Here is a 19,471-nt window from a genome sequence, read left to right as displayed (position 1 = left end):
GCGGAGCGTGGAGGAGCGAGCGACCCACACCTCCAGGCGGGCGGGAAGCCCAGGGAAGGAGCGGCGTGCGGCGCCGTTGCGACAGGGCAGCGGGAGCAGCGGGGGCACAAGAGCGGGAAGCTCGGGAGCCTCGGCCGCGGCCGCCCACGCGGAGAGGGAGCCACGCCAGAGCACCGCGGAGGCCAGAGTCCGGTGGGGCGCGGGAACAGGGGCGCCCCCGTGCGGAGCTGCCGGGCCGCCTGGGCGCGGCGGCGGGTGCCATGCTCAAGCCCAAGGACCTGTGCCCCCGAGCGGGTACGCGCACCTTCCTGGAGGCCATGCAGGCGGGCAAAGTGCACCTGGCCCGCTTCGTGCTGGATGCGCTGGACCGAAGCATCATCGACTGCCGCGCGGAACAGGGCCGCACGCCGCTCATGGTGGCCGTGGGGTTGCCGGACCCCGCGCTGCGCTCGCGCTTCGTGCGACTGCTGCTGGAGCAGGGTGCGGCCGTGAACCTGCGGGACGAGCGCGGCCGCACGGCGCTCAGCCTGGCGTGCGAGCGTGGCCACCTGGACGCCGTGCAGCTGCTGGTGCAGTTCAGCGGCGACCCCGAGGCGGCCGACTCGGCGGGCAACAGCCCCGTGATGTGGGCGGCGGCCTGCGGCCACGGGGCGGTGCTCGAGTTCCTGGTGCGCTCCTTCCGCCGCCTCGGCCTGCGCCTCGACCGCACCAACCGTGCGGGCCTCACAGCGCTGCAACTGGCCGCCGCCCGCGGCCACGGAACCTGCGTGCAGGCCCTCACCGGTCCCTGGGGCCGCGCCGCCGCCGCCGCCGCGGCCCGGGGCTCCAACTCCGACAGCCCCCCTGCTCGCCCGGCTCCCGCGCCAAGCCCGGAGCGACGACGACCGAGCCCCCGCCGCCTACCGCGGCCTCTCTTGGCGCGCTTTGCGCGAGCGGCCGGCGGCCATGGTCACGGCGGCGAGGCTGGCTCTGGGGGCAAGAGCTCGGGCCGGCACCGGGCGCAGGGGAGCGAGCGGCCCGAGCTGGGCCGGAGCATGAGTCTGGCGCTGGGAGCTGTGACCGAGGAGGAGGCAGCTCGCCTGCGGGCGGGAGCCCTGATGGCCCGACCACACTCCCCCCAGTCCTCGGGGACCGGGCGGTGGCGTTCGCATGAGGTGCTGGAGGGAGCACCGCCTCCGACCTTGGCGCAAGCTCCCATCGGCCTTAGTCCCCACCCCGAGGGCGGCCCCGGCTCCGGCCGCTTGGGTTTGCGCCGACGCTCCACAGCTCCCGACATCCCCAGCCTGGTCGGGGAGGCCCCGGGGCCCGAGAGCGGCCCGGAGTCGGAGGCCAATGCTGTGCCGCACTCGACGCCTGGGCCCCACCCTGGGCAGGCAGGCACGGAGGAGGCCGTGGTGTTGCATGATCAGCGGTAAAGAGCGTAGAGGACGAGCCGAGTTCCCTGCACCTGCCTGTCTCTGCTCCACTGGGATGTCTCTTTCTTCCAGGTCCTCTCTTTCCTGGCAGTTTCCCTCCCATCCGACCCTACTGCCAAGATGAGTGGCCTTCTCTCGGAAAGGGACCCCTATTATTTCTTTTTTGTGCTTGTTGGTAGTTTTGGTGTTCCCTGCCCAAGCCTCACCTTCCCTACAGCCTGCCTTTCTTGTCCTGGAAAGGGAGGAGTAGAAGACTGGTTCCCTGGGCTACAGCCTCCCAGGAAGATGGACCCCGCCCCTCCCTCCACCCTAAGGCTCAGTCCCCAGTCTGTGGCTCCTGCCGGGTCTCCTTCCCATTGTCAGGTTTCCCCACACCCAGGCAGCCAGGCCGGAGACTGAACCTGTACCAGGGCCTAGCCACCCCCTCTCCAGGGATGCTGACAGTAATGCCACACACGACCCAAGTTTCCCACCCCCTTAAGTGTTGGCGGAGGGGAGCACCCGGGTGGGCCTCAGAGACGGTCTGGACTAGGGCTGATTAGGAGAGCGTCCAGAGGTTAAGTTTTCCTGGGGAGAAACTCCTGCCCCAGGACAATGGAAGCCTATTTTGGAAGTGGCAGAGCCCGGGGTGTTGACGGCTTTTTGTCCCTTGAACTAGCTTCTGGGTAATTGCAGTGCCTCCACCTCTTCCCCAGGCCCACCCAGAATTCAACTTCTTTGACCATGTGTGGTCATTGCCCCAGCCAGCGCCCACCCAGCCCACCCCCAGGCTGGGCTATATTTGAGTTCCATCTTGGAGGTCTCACCCTTCATGGCCCAGCCAATTTCCTCTCACTCTCAGAGGCCTGAAATGAAAAGGACTTAAGCACTTCTCCCGCCCCCACCACCTCCCAGCTCCCGCATCCCACACGTGGGTGCTCCTGCAGGGTAGAGCGGTCGCGAAGGTTTTGCTTAATTGTATTTGTTCCAACCCTCAAAGAGCTGGTGTTTGGAGCCTTTGTATATGAAGCAGAAAGCAGCAGGTCTGATCCCAGGCTTAAGAACCTGACAATGTCTCCTTAAATAGCAGCTCCGCGAGGGGGATAATTGACTGAAGTGTTTGCCACGTTAAACGGCGGCGCGCGCGGGAGTCGGAAGCCCACACGAGCCGCAGGCCCGGGTTTGAATTACATCAAACTCCGGCGAGAGCCGGGAGGGGGCTGCTAAAAGGCCCCTGCCTCTCGCTGGGCTGTTAATGGAGGGCAGGGCGGATGATGGATGCTAGAAGTCGAGACCAAGGACCCCTGCTTCTGCTCCAACGCGTGGGACGCAGGCTCGGCCCCGCTCCCTTGCTGGGCAGATTAGTGAGTCAGAGGCAGCCGCGGGGAGGCGGCTAAAAGCCCTTTCCCCGCGGCCGGCCCTCCTTCCGTTCTCTCCCTCACCGCCCTGGGCGGGCCTGGCGAATCGCGTGCTCTAGGACCCCGCGGAAGCGCTGGCACTTGTATCTGCGCACCTAGCCCGTCAGGTAGAGGCGCGTGGGGGCGCTTTCGGTGAACCCCGAAGGTTGAACGTGCACCCCCTTTTTTACCAGCAGAGGGGTGTTTGCAAGACGTCGATCTGCTCGCCTTTGCAGAACGGAAGGTTTCTCACCAGTAACTCTAAGGGAACTGCCCAGAGAGAGAATGACCTGTGCTGAGAAACTGGGCCTGGGGGTGAGGAGCGGGTCCTGTGGAGGTAGATGTCAGATAACTCCCCAATCCTTCCACCTTTCCAGGCCCGTGAGGCCGCCAGCGCCCCTACACTGGACGTGATCTCTGGTGCCCCCTGGTGGCAGCGCTGCGCTCTCTTCGCTGCGCCCTAGCTCGGAGTTTGGACTTACAGTTTTATTTGGGATCACCGCTGTCTACTTCTCCCTCCGTGTGCATTTACCCATGAAATCCTCACACTCTTGTAGTATATTAAATCCTTATACTTGAAGTCATTTCACAGCAATGAAGTGAGGGACAATGAACAAAAACTTCGCGTTTGGAGTAGTGGGAACCCAGACCCTGTCATTAAAGACCCCAAGATCTTCCAAGTTAAAGTTCTGTGTACTGAGCGGTCCTGCTGTCTTCTGGAGAACTGGAGCCCCCAAACCCTCCCTTACCACTGCTGAACCTTGGGACCTACTGATTATGCACTGTTTTTGTCTGACGAGCTTTGCTTTTGTTTGGGGGGGCATTTTGCCCTTTCCTCACTTTTTTCTTCTCAAACATCTGCTGGGATCCCCTTAGTTCCACGGTCTGGGTGGTGGGTAAACAATACAGAAGCTCCTGAAAAGCTAGAGGGCGAGGATCTGGGGAGGGATGGGGGTAATTGGACACCCCAAGTGCAAACTCCTTTTTTCCTGATCCTTGCTTGCTCACTTATTCCAACTGTGTTTAATTTTCATGACATTTCTAATGGCGTAAGAATACAAGCATTTTGGCTTCAAAACACCGTGAGGTCTGCGTTGCACATTGTGTTGAGTGTGCTGTATCTTTCAAGGATCACTTACGGGACTTTGGTTGAATGTCACCCTGCGCCCTCTTTATCGGGTAGGCAACCGTGAGGGCTGCTCTCGTGGAGTTGCCCAGGGCTGGGTGGTTGAACGTGATGTTCCTGAAAAACCACAGCCGATTGTTCCTGTCTGAACTGAATTGTGTGTCCGACTGACTTGCTGTTCTTGCAGATTTCTTACCAGGCCCAGCTCCGTGCAGAACGTAAACTTCCACCCATTGTCAGCCCCAAGGGCGTTGGGCCTGGCTGGGGTCCCCTCTAGCTCTCTCCACTTTAGAAGAGACTCTCTAAACATTTTGCTTTCCCAATTCTCGTCGCTTTTGTCATTGTGAGGCGTTACCCATGCCACTGGAGTCTGGTCCTCTAAGATCAAACTCGGAACTGGTCTGTGTGAGGCTAACTGGTGTCTGCACGTGCTTTTGGGGTGACACTGTGTGGTGGAAGGACTATTAGAACTCAAAAGAATAATGAATAAATCCAGTATGGTTCCGTTTCAAGAACTGGCCTCTCTTTGCCTTACCAACCATCCCTGTGGGCTCCCTCCGGAGAGGTGGGAGGGTCGGTGGTACACTTGCCTCATCTCTGCTCCTCCCTCTGTGGCTGCCTCCAGAAGGTAAGACTCGGGTGCTGTTTCCGGCTGAGCTGGTGGGACGAGGGCCCTCGGACCAGGGCAGCCATCCAGCTGGGAGTGCTGTGGGGCGCAGGAGGTGGTCTGCGTGACTCCTTGCTCCTGGTGAGGAGGTTTCCGTGAGCCCTGGGTTAGGCGGTAGGATGCGTCCAGCTCTTAACTCCCAGGAAGTTAAGTACTGGGATCAGTGTCAGAGCTAGAAGTTTCAAGATAATTTCATCCACTCACCTCGATCCCAGGACTAGAGCTCGGGTTTCTTAATTTCCAGCCACTGCACTCTCCAAACTCCTCACTGTCTCCCTCAAAACGGAGACAGCTCTCTCACTGGAAGCAGTTCCGGCCCTTCCTAGGGACAGTTCGAGGAGAGCAGCCTTGGACTTTCCGGGGAGTGGGAAGCAAACGGGAAGGGAGAAGCTGCTGCCGAGAGTGGTCACCCGCCTGGTGGCTGCCCCCAGAGCCCACGCAGGGCCAGCAGCCAGATGCTCCGCCCTGGCCCTGGCTGGGCTCCTCTCCCCTGGGAAGGAGCCTATTTCCCCCGCCCTTTCAGTCCCAAGGGTATTTCACTTCCTGTTTCCCCCGTTCTCTGCCCACACCCCACCAGGGAGTTGGGTTTTCTGTGGACCAGCGTGGCCACTGGAAAGCTCCCGCTGGGGAGGAGGAGGGCCACGCTAGACACCCACTGCGGAGGGTCCGTTCAAAGACAACGTAGCTCCGCTCCTAGAGACAACAGGCAGTCCGAGGTTTTGAACACTCAGTTTAATTTAAAACAGGCACAAGTGCAAACAATTCACAAAAGTTTCTAGGGAAGATGCTTTTGTTTTTAAAACTGACCTTTAAAAAAGTCCTTGTAATGTACATTTCTTTTTTTTTTTTTTTGCCCCAAATCAGGCCACTAGGGAGCAGAGGAATCTAAAAATATGATCTAGATTGGGTCCAGACACCTGGAGTTCTTCCCTGGGCTTCCCTGTCTCACAATTGCCCTGAAGGTGGGGAAGGAAGGAGGACAAGAGACAGGTGCCCGAGGAGGCAACGCGGGGCCGGTGGTCTGCACAAATGGGGTGCCCAGTCTCTTGACATGATGGGACCCCGGGAGCTGGTTCACCTCCCCCAGACCAGGATTCTGAAAAGAAGGGTCCCTGATGTCCTGGTTAATGAGATGAAGCTAACAGGTAAAACAAAGTTTCTTTCCTCATCCTTGCGTACTTGGGCCCCGACCCCATCGTACAGGAGAAACTCAGAAAGCTGCCCAGCCCTCCGGACCTGTCGGCCTCAATACAAACCTCTTCACTGGTCAGGTAGGGACACGGGACTTAAGGGGTGGGAAGCCAGGCCAAGGAAGCAGGTCTCTTCAGAGCAGAACTCAGTGGGAAAGAGGATGAGGAAGCCTTACTGAAGGGGCCAGGCTGTCGGGGTGACCTTCTTACACACACACACACACACACACACACACACACACACACACGAGCACTTGCATCCTGTAAAGTGACACCACCTTTACCACCAACCCCATTATTTCTCTTTCACCCAGAAAATGTCCCTTCTGCTCCCAGGGCCTACGAGCAGGCCGTTCACAGTTCGGAGCAGGCTGTGCAGGAGAGTGTTGTATGTTGTCAGTGCAGGCGGGTCGGGAAGCAGGTACAGGTGGGACTGTGCCTTCAGGAAGTCAGACACAAGGGAAGATAGATAGATTTACGTAATAAAAACCTTCCCCATGGCCCTCTCGAAACATCAGGGTTAGGAACTAGAGCTGAGAACAGCAAGTATCCTGGTAAAGACAGGCACTCTGCCCTCTTGGGCGGCCTGGGATGCTGCCTTAAAAAAAACACGCAGCAGCCTTTTCTGCTGTGTTGGCGGTAGTGGCCAGAAGTGCTGGTCTCCGTGTTTCTTAGAAATATCCCTGTGCAAATAACAAAGGGTCATCCTGAAAAAGGGGTCTCCATCATCCCAAAGGCAACTGGGGACTCTCTTGGGAGGGGGAGGGACTAAGGGGCAGGTCCGGCCTGGCCCAGTGGGCAGAGGGGCAGGAGGGGGGCGTTTCACATTCAATCTTTGGAGAGAATACTGAGAGAATGAGGCAAGCAGGCCCTGGCAGCGAGTTGGCGGCCCCGTGTCCCCTGCCTGTGGGCACAGGTGGCAGGCGCACTCGGGGTGGGCTCAGCAGGTGGAGGTCGGCTTGCGGTAGAGCTGGATCAGGGGTACCAGGCACTCGGGGAGCCCAGTCTGCAGCAGGAAGGGATGGTCCAGGAGCTCCTGGGCTGTGGCTCTCTCCTGGGGGTCCCGCACCAGCATCCGTTCCAGGAAGTCTCGCAGCACTGGGGAAACCTGGGGAGACAAGGCAGTGAGATGAAGCTACAATTTGCAGTCATTTTGGGGTGACCCATATGCCTGACTGATCCCACCATCATTTGACAGTCTTAAGTTCTTTCTTTTCTTACTTCCTGCTTCCTCCCAGGCTCAGCATTTCTGGGATTATCAAGTAGGTAAAGAAAATCAGCGTTAGTCCAGGAAAAGTGGCCAGATCACCTCCAGGGGGTGCTGCTGAGCAATGGGATTAGGGCACCTGGAGTGCTGGGGGAGCTGGGCTCTAAATACAGACCATTCCACACCCTGTTTCTTTGGGGTCTCTCAGCGTTCAGGTTCCATGGAAAGGGCCATAGGATTGGTATCAGTGATCCAGTTCTGGGTTTATCTCTAATCTCTGGCAAATTGCAATTTTCTCTAGGCCTCCGTTTTCTCCTCTGCAAAACGGGCTAATGTCCTTGTTCTGTCTGCCACATAGGACTTTAGTGAGGACAAAAGGGGTCAGGGATGAAGAAGTGTTTTTGGAAAATAGAAAAGAACAAGAAACTTTATTGCTCTAAGACTTAGAGTCTAAGTCAAAGTCTTATATTAGTTCTTTTTGAGCCAACATCTTGGGGAGAAGCTGAGTCTTGGTCTGTTATAGAAAGCTACCTCCTCTGGGGAATTAAGTCAACTAGAACTCTCCACTATCTGCTAATCTTGTGGTCAGCAGTGGTCTCCAAGGACCAGCTGTCTCCGAGGGGTTCCCATCTGTCCTCCCATCTAGCTGTGTTGGGGCCACAGATCTTGCCATTTGGGGACAGGGCTTCAACACTCTGGAACACTTCTCACTCTGGCCACTAGGTGGCAGAGCCACTTTGCAGCTTTGTGCTGACCTGGCCAGGGGTGGGGTGAAGTGTGGGGGAGGGGGACCGGTGTGTAAGGCCTGCTGGTTTGGCTAGATTTGGTTGAAAAGGGTCACACACACACACACACACACACACACACACACACACACACACACAGGTTTTAAGGGAAAAACTAGCTCAGATGTGGTCAGAATGTGCAGTGATGGAGGACAAGCCAATTCACTGTGACAGATGGGAGCAGGGGGTGGGGGTGGGGACGATGACGATAACACTGCCATGGTATGGCTCTCCTGATGGAAGGGGTTGAGGTAGGTGTTCCTGCTCAGCTTCTCTAGATTCTTCTCCAGAGCACCAGAGATTCCTGGACGCTTTGCTTTCCCTCCTCTCGGGCTCCTATCAATCCCTTGCAGGTAGAAACTTGCCGGAGTGACCATGGGAGTTTGTTTATAGATGTGGCTCCACACCTAGGTGCAGGTTTCATATGGAGAAAGAGGTACCACTCCCAGGACCCCAGACCCTCTGGCTTCTGTGAAAGGGAGAGGCTGGGTGGAGCCCCGGCTCTGGTCCTCTGAGCCTCAGGAAGTATTTGGTCTGTGGGGCCACATTATGCATCGACTGACCTTGTGAGAATTCTTCAGCTTGGGTGGGGAGCTGTCCCGGAGCCTCTTCATAGCTTGCACTGGGGAGTCGCTGAAGTAGGGTGGCTCCCCGTCCACCATCTCAATCACCATGATGCCCAGAGACCAGATATCCACCTGCAGGAGGAGAATGTCCCTGACTCCCCTGGCCAGAGTCTGGCCCCTTGGTCGCAGCATGCTGCAGTCCGGGGAGGCCACAGCTGGTCTCCGTTCTCCTTCGTGAGTTGGCCTCCTTCCTGGCCACTGGCCCTGTGGGCAGTTACTTCCTGCATGAGTGACCTTGACTAGGGACACAGCTGTCAGCCACTCTCTGAGAAAGGACATCACACATGGGGGAGCCTGGCCATGCCCCTGGCCCTTGAGCTGAGGACTAGCATTTTGGGGACCAGTTTGTGGCAGCAAAGTCACAGGCAAGAGCAGATGCATCCAAGAAGGGACAGTGGGCAGTGGGGCAGGGGGTTGACTAAGTGGGAACCTAAGAAACAGGGCTATTTTTGATGGGCGGGGCCAAAGGTGTCGGAGTTGTGTGTTCCCACGCCTCTTCCGGGAGGACTGGGGGTGGAGGGCGCGGTTACCTCGGTGGCATACAGAGACCTGGAGATCACTTCGGGAGCCATCCAGTAGGGAGTGCCCACCAGGGACTTCCTCTTAGGGACGTCTTTGCTGATCTGAGCACAGAATCCGAAGTCTGACAGTTTCACCTGAGGTTGGGGTCAGAGGGAAAAGGGAAGTGGTGAGTTAGGAGGGGGCGCTATGCTGGGGGCAGGGCGGTGGGGAGCACGGGTGTGCCAGGATGGGGAGGGCCCTACCCTGCCATCGAGGGTCAGCAGGATGGAGTCACTCTTGATGTCCCGGTGAATGACGCCCTGGGCGTGCAGGTACGCCAGGGCCTGCAGCACGGCCTCGCACACAGTGGCGATCTGCTCCTCGTTCAGCCTGGACAGGGAAGGCAGGGCCCCGTCGGGAGAGAAGGTTAGCGTTGGCTGGGCTGCAGGACAGGCGGGCTGGGAGCCCCGGGACCAGGCCCCACCGCCCCGGGGCCTGGTGTGTGGGAGCCCAGGTAGGACAGAGGCCTGGCGGAAATGGGCCTGGGCCTAGGCTAGACCCCACCTGCCCTCCCACTCCCCTGAGGCCCTTGGGTCTATGAATCCAGACAGACAGGTGAGCTCAGGACGATGGGATAGTTCCCCCAAGTCTGCTGGGCCCGAGGCTGCCTGGAATCCTTCCAGGGCAATGGTGGGGGCAGCCAGCACTTGGGACCCAGCCCTCCAGCTGCCCACCTGACTTGGGAGATGATGTCCGTGAGGGCCCCGCCCTGCAGGAACTCCATGAGCACCCACAGCTCCTCGCCCACCAGGTAGCTCTTGTACATCTCCACCACGTTGAGGTGCTGGTAGTCCCGCATGATCACCACCTGGGGGCAGGTGGGGATGCCTGAGTGCCGGGGAGGACCCACGGCCCTGCTTTTACCTGTCCGGCCTGGCCTGGCGTTCACTGCCCATCCCAGATGCCCACCCGCATCCGCCCTCTCCTCCCACCTCGTTAAAGAGCAGCTCCCTGCGCTGCTGCTTCCTGAGGTCCATCATCTTGACGGCCACCTGGCGGCCCGAGTGCTTCTCCCGGGCCAGGCAGACAATGCCGGTGGAGCCCTCGCCAATCTTCACGTAGCTGTCCAGCAGCAGCCGGGGGTCACCCTGGTCCACCACCATCCTGAGTGCAGCCTTGAACTGCTCGTGTGTCACGATGCCCGTGTCCTCACCAGCCAGGGCACCCTTGGCTACTGCGGGGTCCTGGGGCAGGTACAGGTTGCTGGTGCTGATCTGGGCGTGCCGGGTGCGGGGAGAACCAGCAGGGGAAGACCGGCCTGGAGGAGGGCCGGCGGCCGGGGCTGTGCGGAGGGACTTCTGGGGGCTGCTGGTGTCTGAGGTGGTCAGAGGGCTGAAGGTCCCCATGGGCTGGCCTGAGGGCAAGGACTGGGCCTTGGCCACCAGGCTTGCGGGGGAGTCTTTCTGTGGTGGCCGGAATGAGGAGTTGGGCTGCAGGGGAAAAAAAGAAAGACACGGAAAGGGGGTTGGCTGTGGGAATGTTTGGAGCAAACTTCCCAGAGGCAGGGGGTGGCTGCTAGGACCCCCAGACATGGGCAGGGTTAGGCAGGGCATCACACCAAATGGGGGAGGTGCCATCAGCGAAGATTTTCAAGCGGAGCTGAAGCCCAACCACAGTTCTGCTCAGGGGGGGGGGGGGGGGGGGAAACCAGCCCCCCGTGGCTCCCAGCTGAGCAGACCAAACGAGAGCTCTCTACATCCCATTTGCCTGCTCCTGGGAAGACAAAAAAAGCAGAGTCCCTGGGGTGCCCTTGTGCTGGGTGTTTCTTCCTGGGGAATTGACGGCCAGGCCCCAGGGAGGCCACGGGGAGGCAGTCCCCCCTCTGCTGCAGGGCTCCCTGGGGAGTCTGGGTCAGAGGCGGTGGCTCCCATGGCTCCCCCACAGAGGCCCATGCAGGCGGAAGAAGCCCTGTGGTGTTCCCCACAGAGGCCCACGGAGCCATGTTTCCCTCAGGGGGGTTCCAGCTGGGGATATGGTTCCAGAGAAATGTGGGATCAGGAGGGTAGGTCCAGCAAACCCAATCCGTGGGGCAGGGATCCCGGGGAGGTTTGCTAAGGGCTCCCCAGAGGAGCCCCACCACTTGCTCCCAAGCATGAAACTCCTGCCTGAGGACCCCCCACAAGGCGGGAAAGGGAGGCCTATCCTTGGGGAGCGAGGGAAGGTGGCGCTGAGTGGCAGGCTGCGCCCACCCCTGAAAACCTCCCAGGCTCCTTGCCTTTCTGGGTCCAAGCTCTCCTCCAGCCCAGCCAGGAAACAATCCCCTCCCTGGGGTTCTCCCCAGGCAGCTGGCGTGTGCTACGTGACTAAGGATTTTGTGGGCTGTTTTTTAAAAATATATTTGTATTGGTTTCAGAGAGGAAGGGAGAGGGAGAGAGAGAGAGAAACATCAACGATGAGAGAGGATCACTGATCGGCTGCCTCCTGCACACCCTACACTGGGGATCAAGCCCGCAACCCGGGCATGTGCCCCGACGAGGGCTTGAATCGTGATCTCCTGAATCATAGGTTGAAGCTCAACCACTGAGCCACACCGGCCCGGTGAGGATTTTGTTTTTTTAAAAGAGGCATGGGGAGAGGGCCCTGTGTAACCTACAGGGGACCTTCAGGCGCTGCAGAGGCTTTTCAGAACGTCTCAGAACCCATCACATCTGGCTGTCTAGGTGCCGGTGGCTCCTGTCCTGATTCCTGGAGCTGAATTGGCTTCCAGGAAATCTCAGGCAGTCCGCTCGGGCTGGGGAGCTCTAAGTCTGGGCCTCAGGCCCACCCGGCTCAGCCAGCACCTTTTCAAGCTCTTCAGCACCCCGCCCCAGGCTTCTGGGCTTCCGCCCCCACCCCAGTCCTACGCCGTGTCTAGGGTCAGGGTGTCCCTCCCTGCAGAGTTGAGAGCCCCGGACTGACGGGGCCTGGGACAGGAACATGGTGGGGGGGGGGGGGGCCACTCGAGGTCTTCTTTTGCTCTTTAGCCAAAGTGAGTGACCACAGACCAAGCTGTCTGGGCCGAGTCCCGGAGCCCTAGGCCACAGGCCTCCTGTAGCCACTCCGGGCTCACATGGCCACTGGCAGCCTGACCTCCCGGCACCGTGCTGCCATGGGAGCTGCTGTGAGTGTCCAGAGCCAGCGCCTGGCATATGCTGGGGGGCAGAGTGCTGGCTGCTGGCTTGGTCTGGGGGTTCCTGGGGCTTCCCGTCTGAGGTCATTTGTCTAAAGCTGTGGTTTCCACCTAGGGGTGGCTTTGCCCCGCAAGAGGCATTTGGCGGTATCTGGACGGATTTGTGGTTGTCCCATTGGTGGGGTGCTGCTAGCGTCTGGTGGGTAGAGACTGGGGATACGACTAGATACCCTACAGGACCCAGGACAGCCCCCACGCCAAAGGGTAGTCCGATCCAAATGTCAGCAGCGCCGCCGGAAGCCCTGGCTCAGAGTGGCGCAGGCCTGGCTTAGGGTTTTTCTCCGGGAACGTGTGCCCACGGTGCTGAGAAGGGAAGCACTCGGCTGCATCTGGAGCTGTGGCATCTCCAAGCCCAAGACAACCACCACCTCCCTCACAGGCCTGCACACCCAGCGGCGGTGGCCCATGGCAGGTACTCAGTAAGGTGTGCACAGCCCTTGCCCAGCTGTGGGGTGCTGCTAGGAACCCGGAGACATTCATGTCTGTGCCCAGACACCCCCTCTCTCCACAGCCCTGAAGCCCCCCCGAAGGGCTCCCAAGAGGCCAGCGAGTGAGCCCGTTCCCATTCTCACCTCCCAGGCAGTGTGCCCTGTGCTGCTCCCACCTTGGTTTTCTGGGGAACGTCTCCCCTGGGGCACAGCCTTCCAGACCCCTCAGCTCACAGACACGTTCCTTGCATGGACAGGTACATCAAGCCACCACTCCTCAGTCTGCCCCCCAGGCACCCACCCCCCAGGGGATGCCAGCCCCCTGTCCTGGTCCCCGTGCAGGGCTGGAGTGCACAAAGCCAGAGCCGCCCTGGGTGCCGGGGCTGGGGCTGACTTGGAAAGGCTGAGGGTCCAGGCCACTCTCCAAACTCCCCAGCCACGTTCAGGCTGGACCAGACTGGCACCATCACTGAGCGGGAGGACCCAGGCTCGTCCTCCAGGGAGGGGAGCCGCCATCACTGAGCCACCCAAGTTTCTCAGGTCTGACTTCGGAGTCTCGTGCTGCCGCCTAAGCTCCCTTCTGCCTGCCCCCCGGGGAGGAGCTGGAGAACAGTGGCTGCCAAGACAGCGAAGCCCCCGAGCCAGGCCTCTGTGCCTTGCTTCCCTGAGCACTCCCGACACCTGGGCTGTCTCACCCCCTCTGACTCAGGCTTCTGACTGAGGAAAGTGGGAAAGGATGTTACCACAGACAGGATGCCATAGGGCATGTACGAAGCACATTGTTCTCTGCCGGCCCAGAAATGTCACCGAGGGCCCCCTTCACCGGTTCCTTTCTTTAAGAAAAATCCGTGCATTTTAGACTGTCACACAGGCCCAAGGCAGTCCTCCTGCTACCTCCGGAGGCAGGCAAATTCAATCCTCTCGCTTTTCAAATGGCACACAAACTTGAGAATAAGTCATTCCAGAAATGTTAATGACACAAAACCACCACCGCTAAAGAAGGCGCAGGCGGGCGGACCGGTCACCGGCGGAGGCGCGAGCTGAGTGCGGGCGGGGGTGGGGGGGGGGAGCGGCAGTGCAGGAGCCTCAGCGGAGCCTCGGGGGTCGGCCAGGTGAGGGGTGGAGGCGGAGAGACGGTCTGAGGAGGGAGGCAGGAGAGCCCTCCTCCCGGGTGCTGGAGCCCCTGTCTGTGCTGGGGCCTGGGTGCGGGTTGCTGGGCACTGGGGGCAGGGGAAGGTCTGGGCTTTTGTGGTTACAAAGACTGCTTTTCTTCTTCCCCTGGCCGGCTTGGCTCAGTGGTTGAGCATCGACCTGTGAAACAGGCGGTCATAGTTCGATTCCAGGGCACGTGTCCAGGTTTCGGGCTGGATCCCCAGTAGGGGGCGTGCAGGAGGCAGCCAAACAAAGATTTTCTCTCATCATTAATGTCTCTCTTTCTCTCTCTCTCTCTCTCTCACTCTCCCTCACCCTCCCTCTCTGAAATCAACAAAAATACATATTTTTTAAATGCTGCTTTTTCGGGGGGTATCTGCCAACCACCCCCCAGGGGGCAGGAGTGTAAGCTGGGTGCACATAGCTCCCCTGAAGCCCCCAGGAAAACGCCCTGGCTCACAGCCTGACTCACACATGCTAAGCCTTTGGGGGACGAGGACTCAGCTGGTTCAGGGTAGAATCCTCAGTTGAGGCTGAGCTGGTTTCTTGATTATTTTGTTCCCCTAACCCAACCCCGTAAATGCGGACGGCCAGGCAGGGCCTGCGCGCCTGACATGCATTCCCCAGTGGACGCCTGCCAGGCCACCTCCCGGCCTCGCGGAGAGCGGCGGAAGGCAGCCCCGCTGACCTACCTTGCTCTGTGGTGCAGGGCCTGGCTGGCTGCTGCTCGGCGGGGCGGTGGCAGGAGTTGACAGGAACATGCTCCGGAACAGCCTGTGCTTCAGGCTGCTCTCCTGAGTCTTGGGGCTGGGGCTGCCCTCCCCGCCCGGCCTGCCCGCGGCCGAGCCCACCAGGCAGGACTGTGGCCGGGCCTCCTCGGAGCCATGCCTCACAGCTTTGGCCCCACGCCTTCCCGTGGCTGCAGGGGGTGAAGTGCCGGGTGGGGTGCTCTGCAGGCAGGCACCCAGCTGCAGGCAGCGCTGTGTGGCACCCTGGAACTCGGCGGGGCCCAGGGACTGTGCCTTGGTGGCCAGCCCATTGGGCGGGACCCGTGGGCTCTGTGGTTCCGGCCATGGCACCTGCCGGCGGCCTGCCGGGGCACCCCCATTGCAGCTGAGGTAGAGGTCAGTGCGCTCAGACTGGGGGCTCTGCAGGTACATGTCCGGGTCGGCAGCCCAGTGCTCCTCCCCCAGCAGCCCCAGCGACTGTGCCCGCCGCCGGTTGGTGGGGCTGTGCCCGCGAAGGGTGTTGGAGCTGATGACCGACAGCTTCTGGATGTCGTTGAGCAGCCCCGAGATGTAGCCGTCCGTGGGCACAGAGCTGCCCCGCACCACAGTCTGCAGGAGAGAGGAGAGCGTGGGTGAACGGCCTGTTCGCGGCAGGGAGGGCAGCCTGGGGCCAGGCCCGGGGCCGCCCCGGGGGCCTTGAGGAGGAACACCTAACGACCTTGCCTGCTGTGTCATCCCCCATTCCTTAAATTTTCAGTCATTTACCGGGGCCCATGGCAGATCTGGCCTGTGCTGGTGCAGAAATACAGGGAAAAGGCCCGTTTTCAGGGGGCTCGCCGTCTAGCAGGGCACACAGGTGAGTAACCATGGGGTTACAATCCAGAACGCCAAATGGTGTGGGCAGCTGAGCTTGGGGAGCCGAGGGGAACCATGGGGACGGGGCCACCCGGGGCCCCCTACCATTCTCCAGCTCTGCCTGTGGCCCTCTGGGAAAGATGCAGAGCCCTCTGTGGAGGCAGGGCCCAGGCCAGGGCCCTCCTCCGCACACACTGGCTTTGTGGCCTCTGAATCCCGACCCCAACCCCTCCCAGGTTCTTGGATCTGCCCTTCTTGGCCCACACAGCTAAATCCCCCAGGCCCACGGGGCTGCAGGTCCAGATATTACCTGGGCACGCTGAATACGGAAAGATTCTTTGTTGTTATCTTAAATTCCAATGTTATTGGGCAGCCTGCATTTTATTTGCTATATTTGGCAGCCCTCGCACCCTTTAGAGGACTCCCCAGGCTCCTCCTCCCTGGGTTACCCAGGGAGACACAGGGCCGATGAGCAGGCAATGAAAACGGCGGCTAATTGACAGCTGGTAATTAGGTGGTTCCTCCAGGTGCCTTTGTGGTTTGGCCAAGACCAGGGCATCTGTGGAGCGGGAGAGGCTGCGCTTGGCCTCACTCTGCCCGCCGCCCACCTTACCTTCATGGGCTGGAGCTGCACCCGCGTAATGCGCGAAGGGTCCACCACGGGCTTGGGGCGTCGAAGAGTGTCCAGGATGTTCTGCCATTGAGGGGGGAGGCCCACAAACTTGCCTTCTTTAGGGTCGAAGGAGGTGTGGACGCGGTGCTGGAAGTTCTGTGGGGCTGAGATCTCAGGGCGTTTCTTCTTTTTCTTGCGGAACATGGTGCCTGCGTGGGAGGGGCAGGCTGAGCTCCTGCGGGGTTGCCAGGAGCCTGGGCCCGGGGCGCAGGGGTGGCTGCAGCCGGTGGTGGGGCACCAGGCTCTGGGCTCTCTCCCGTCCCCAGCACATCTCCCCTGTCTGGGCCCAGGGCTTCCCCTCATCCCTCACCTCTACCTCCTCAGGAAAGTGGCTGGTTCCCAGCAGAGGGTCCCACAAACAACAAAAGCACCATATGTAAGGCAGCACAGACTAAAGAAAACAGGTGTCTGTCTTCTTGTCTGTGCACGTCCCTTGTCGAGCAGGCAGACTCTGGGGGTGTGTTCTTATAAAACCGAAGCCCATCACCATTATCGTCCACTGTCGAGGAATTAAAAAGGGGGGAAGGGAGGAAAGCCAGCCAATGCATTTTATGAAGGGAGCATGACCTTGACTCTTCCACCAGACAGGATCAGTACAAGAAAAGGAAAATTTAAACCCACCTCACCCATGAACATAAATGTGGAAATCCTAAACAAAACCAGCAAGTGGGATCCAATCATTTGTTACAGTTTGTTTGTTTTTTGTTTTCTCACAGTCAACTAGGGTTTGTCCCAGGATGGTTCAACGACAGAAAACCTGTTCATGTGTTTATACACAACGTTCATAAAAGCCAACCCACCGAGTCACAGACACGCTGCCCCGTCTGGGACCCTCCTGTTACCAGGCGCTCCGCCCTAATTCTGGAAAGCCCTGAGGGGGGCGTCTCAGGGGTAAAGCTCTCCAGGCAACAGAGAGCCCACCCCCTGGGCCTCTTTCCTGGGCCTCAGAACTCTGACTGTACAAAACATCACTTGCAGCCAACCCCGTCCCTCTCCCTGCTGATGTGGGGTTTTCTAAGGCCCTGGTGAGCTCCCTCAGCAGCTCCGAGCGGTGTTGGCATGCGGACTGGAGAGAGGGAGACTGGAAGCGCGGCTCCAGCCTCACCTCAGGGAGCCCCTGACGGGTCCTCATGTGATGTGAGTCAGGGTGCCCACTGAAGGCTTTCGTGTCTGAAGCAGCTCACTGGTTTTTTTGTGTGTTTTTTTTTTAATATGTTTTATTGATTTTTTACAGAGAGGAAGGGAGAGGGATAGAGAGCTAGAAACATCGATGAGAGAGAAACATCGACCAGCTGCCTCCTGCACACCCCCTACCGGGGATGTGCCTGCAACCAATGTACATGCCCTTGACCGGAATCGAACCTGGGACCTTTCAGTCCGCAGACTGACGCTCTATCCACTGAGCCAAACCGGTTTCGGCAGCTCACTGGGTTTTTAAAACTTTCCTTTATCGTGGTAAAATACACTCAGTGGGCTCTTAGGTTACCTGGAAAAGTCACTTCTAGGTTTCAAGAAGCATGTTCGTTTCCTGAATGCTTGGGTCATTCATCTATCCGTAGGTCTGGGGCCGTGGTCGGCAAACGGCGCCTCGCGAGCCACATGCGGCTCTTTGGCCCCTTGAGTTTTTAGCAAAGGCCAGCTTAGGAGCACCCTAATTAAGTTAATAACAATGTACCTACCTATATAGTTTAAGTTTAAAAAATTTGGCTCTCAAAAGAAATTTCAATCGTTGTACTGTTGATATTTGGCTCTGTTGACTAATGAGTTTGCCGACCACTGGTCTGGGGTATCTTCGGATCCTGGGGCATTTCCTCTTGGCTGCTGCCCTGGACACAGCATTTTCCCGGGCACTTTAGCAGGTGCCAGAGTAGGTCACAGACCTGGGAGGCACTTGGCGCCCACTCAGGAAGGCTGCCGGCTCAGCCGCAGCTTCCCGACGAGTGAGCGTTCTCCGGGTGTGAAACAATCTGAGTTCCTGTCATTCCCCTTGGAATGTCAGCTACTTTTCGGGACCTTAAGGTTCAAGAGTCCACCAAGCACCCGCTACAGGCAAAGCCCCCCATGCAGGACCCCCAAGGACCACGGACTTCACAGTGACATACACCTGTCTGAGTTGCAGGTGAGCTGTGGGGAGTCGCCCACTAATCTAAATGATTTGAGCCTCAGTGGTCTTCATCTATGAAGTGGGGTTAATAAAATGTATCTCAAGGGTTTGGGGAGTGTTACGTGAGCAGATTCCCAGTAAATGGGGGCTGTTCCTGTTGCTGTGTTACTTCTGTGTATTCCTGTCTCTAAGCTCAGGGCCCTACAGATGTGGGAACGTGAGCAGATACTAGTCTGGGAGCGATGCCAAACCCCGACCTCAGATTCACCTGTCAAGGGGACAGGCCTGACTTCTGTGACCTCAGGCCCTCAACAACTCTCCCCCGTGTTGACTCTTGAAGCTTTGATAAAACTTGATCTCCTCTCTCAGCCTTTGGCCACAGAAGGGTCTTCGTCCCTCAGTCTGTCCTCACAGCATCTGACACAGGCCCTCTATCCTGGGCTTAGCTTAGCTGATGGTCTCACCCTATTCCCCAACTCTGTTAACTCCTCTGGAGATGCAGGGACACATCCAAGAGTTAAAGAAGAGCTGGCTAAGGCCCTGGCCGGGAGCTCAGTTGGTTGGAGCATTGTCCTGATACACCAATGTTGTGGGTTCAATCCCTAGTCAGGGCACATATAAGAATCAACCAATGACAGCATAAATAGTGGAATAACAGATTGATGTCTCTTTCTCCCTTCACCCCTTCCTCTATCTCTAGAAAGCAATAATAATAATAAAGAATAGAAAAGCTGGCTAATACTTCCTGCCCCCAATAACATCCCTCTCCCCAACTCCCTTGCCCAGCCCAAGGGCCCAGCTTTTGCAGGGGACAGAATCTTTAGCAAATCATCTAAATGACTCTAGGATCCCTGAGGCTACCCCAACAACGATTCCAGAACATTCTCCACAGAGGCAGAAAGAAAGGCCTGAGAAAAGGACTCAACTGTTGAACACCCAGTTGGTATCCAAGCTGGAGAAATGGTCACAGGAAGAAAAGAAATCTCTCATTTGATGTCAGAAGTGTTATCAGGGGGAAAAAACCTCAGATACCATTAAAAGTATCAAACACCTAGGAATCATCTAATGAACAATGTGCAAGTTTTCTACATTGAAAAGTATAAAATAATGAAAGATATTAAAGAATGTTCATAAATTGAAAGACTCAATATTGTAAAGATGTAAATTATTCCCAATTAACCTACAGATTTATTTCAATCTCAATCAAAATCCTGGTGTATTTCTTTGGTGGAAATTGAGAAATTGATTCTAAAATGTACAGAGAAACATAAAGAACCAGGAATAGCCAAGATAATCTTTAAAAAAAAATTTTAAATTGATTTTAGAGAGGAGAGAGAGATATATATATCAACATGAGAGAGAATCATCGATCGGCTGCCTCCTGCATTCACCCTGACTGAGGATTAAAC

At 58.1% G+C, this 19,471-nt stretch overlaps 2 protein-coding genes across 5 annotated transcripts in view; one reads left to right on the top strand and one right to left on the bottom strand.

Moving 5' to 3' along the window:
- Nucleotides 1-260: 260 nt before the first annotated feature.
- ANKRD63 (ankyrin repeat domain 63) lies at nucleotides 261-1,415 on the top strand (the record flags this gene model as incomplete). The annotated part of the gene is made up of 1 exon (XM_079769996.1): nucleotides 261-1,415. One exon carries the CDS (start codon nucleotides 261-263, stop codon nucleotides 1,413-1,415), a length of 1,155 nt encoding a protein of 384 aa, XP_079626122.1.
- Nucleotides 1,416-5,365: 3,950 nt separating this feature from the next.
- Nucleotides 5,366-19,471, bottom strand: part of PAK6 (p21 (RAC1) activated kinase 6) — a 36,375-nt gene continuing 22,269 nt past the window's right edge. For all 4 annotated transcript variants that reach the window (XM_079769547.1, XM_079769548.1, XM_079769549.1 and 1 more), the window contains 8 exons: nucleotides 15,899-16,107; nucleotides 14,395-15,039; nucleotides 9,886-10,383; nucleotides 9,628-9,761; nucleotides 9,157-9,283; nucleotides 8,923-9,048; nucleotides 8,330-8,464; nucleotides 5,366-6,882 (listed from right to left, as the gene is read on the bottom strand). In XM_079769547.1, coding sequence (XP_079625673.1) covers nucleotides 6,715-6,882; nucleotides 8,330-8,464; nucleotides 8,923-9,048; nucleotides 9,157-9,283; nucleotides 9,628-9,761; nucleotides 9,886-10,383; nucleotides 14,395-15,039; nucleotides 15,899-16,102 — 2,037 coding nt within the window. In that variant the 5' untranslated portion in view covers nucleotides 16,103-16,107 and the 3' untranslated portion in view covers nucleotides 5,366-6,714. The remainder of the gene's footprint in view (nucleotides 6,883-8,329; nucleotides 8,465-8,922; nucleotides 9,049-9,156; nucleotides 9,284-9,627; nucleotides 9,762-9,885; nucleotides 10,384-14,394; nucleotides 15,040-15,898; nucleotides 16,108-19,471) is intronic.

The sequence above is a fragment of the Cnephaeus nilssonii genome, assembly GCF_951640355.1.
Source record: "Cnephaeus nilssonii genome assembly, chromosome: 4".
In the NCBI taxonomy this organism is placed as follows: Eukaryota; Metazoa; Chordata; class Mammalia; order Chiroptera; family Vespertilionidae; genus Cnephaeus; species Cnephaeus nilssonii.
Note: the sequence above shows the minus strand (reverse complement) of the source record. Positions and strands in the feature narration are given on the sequence as shown.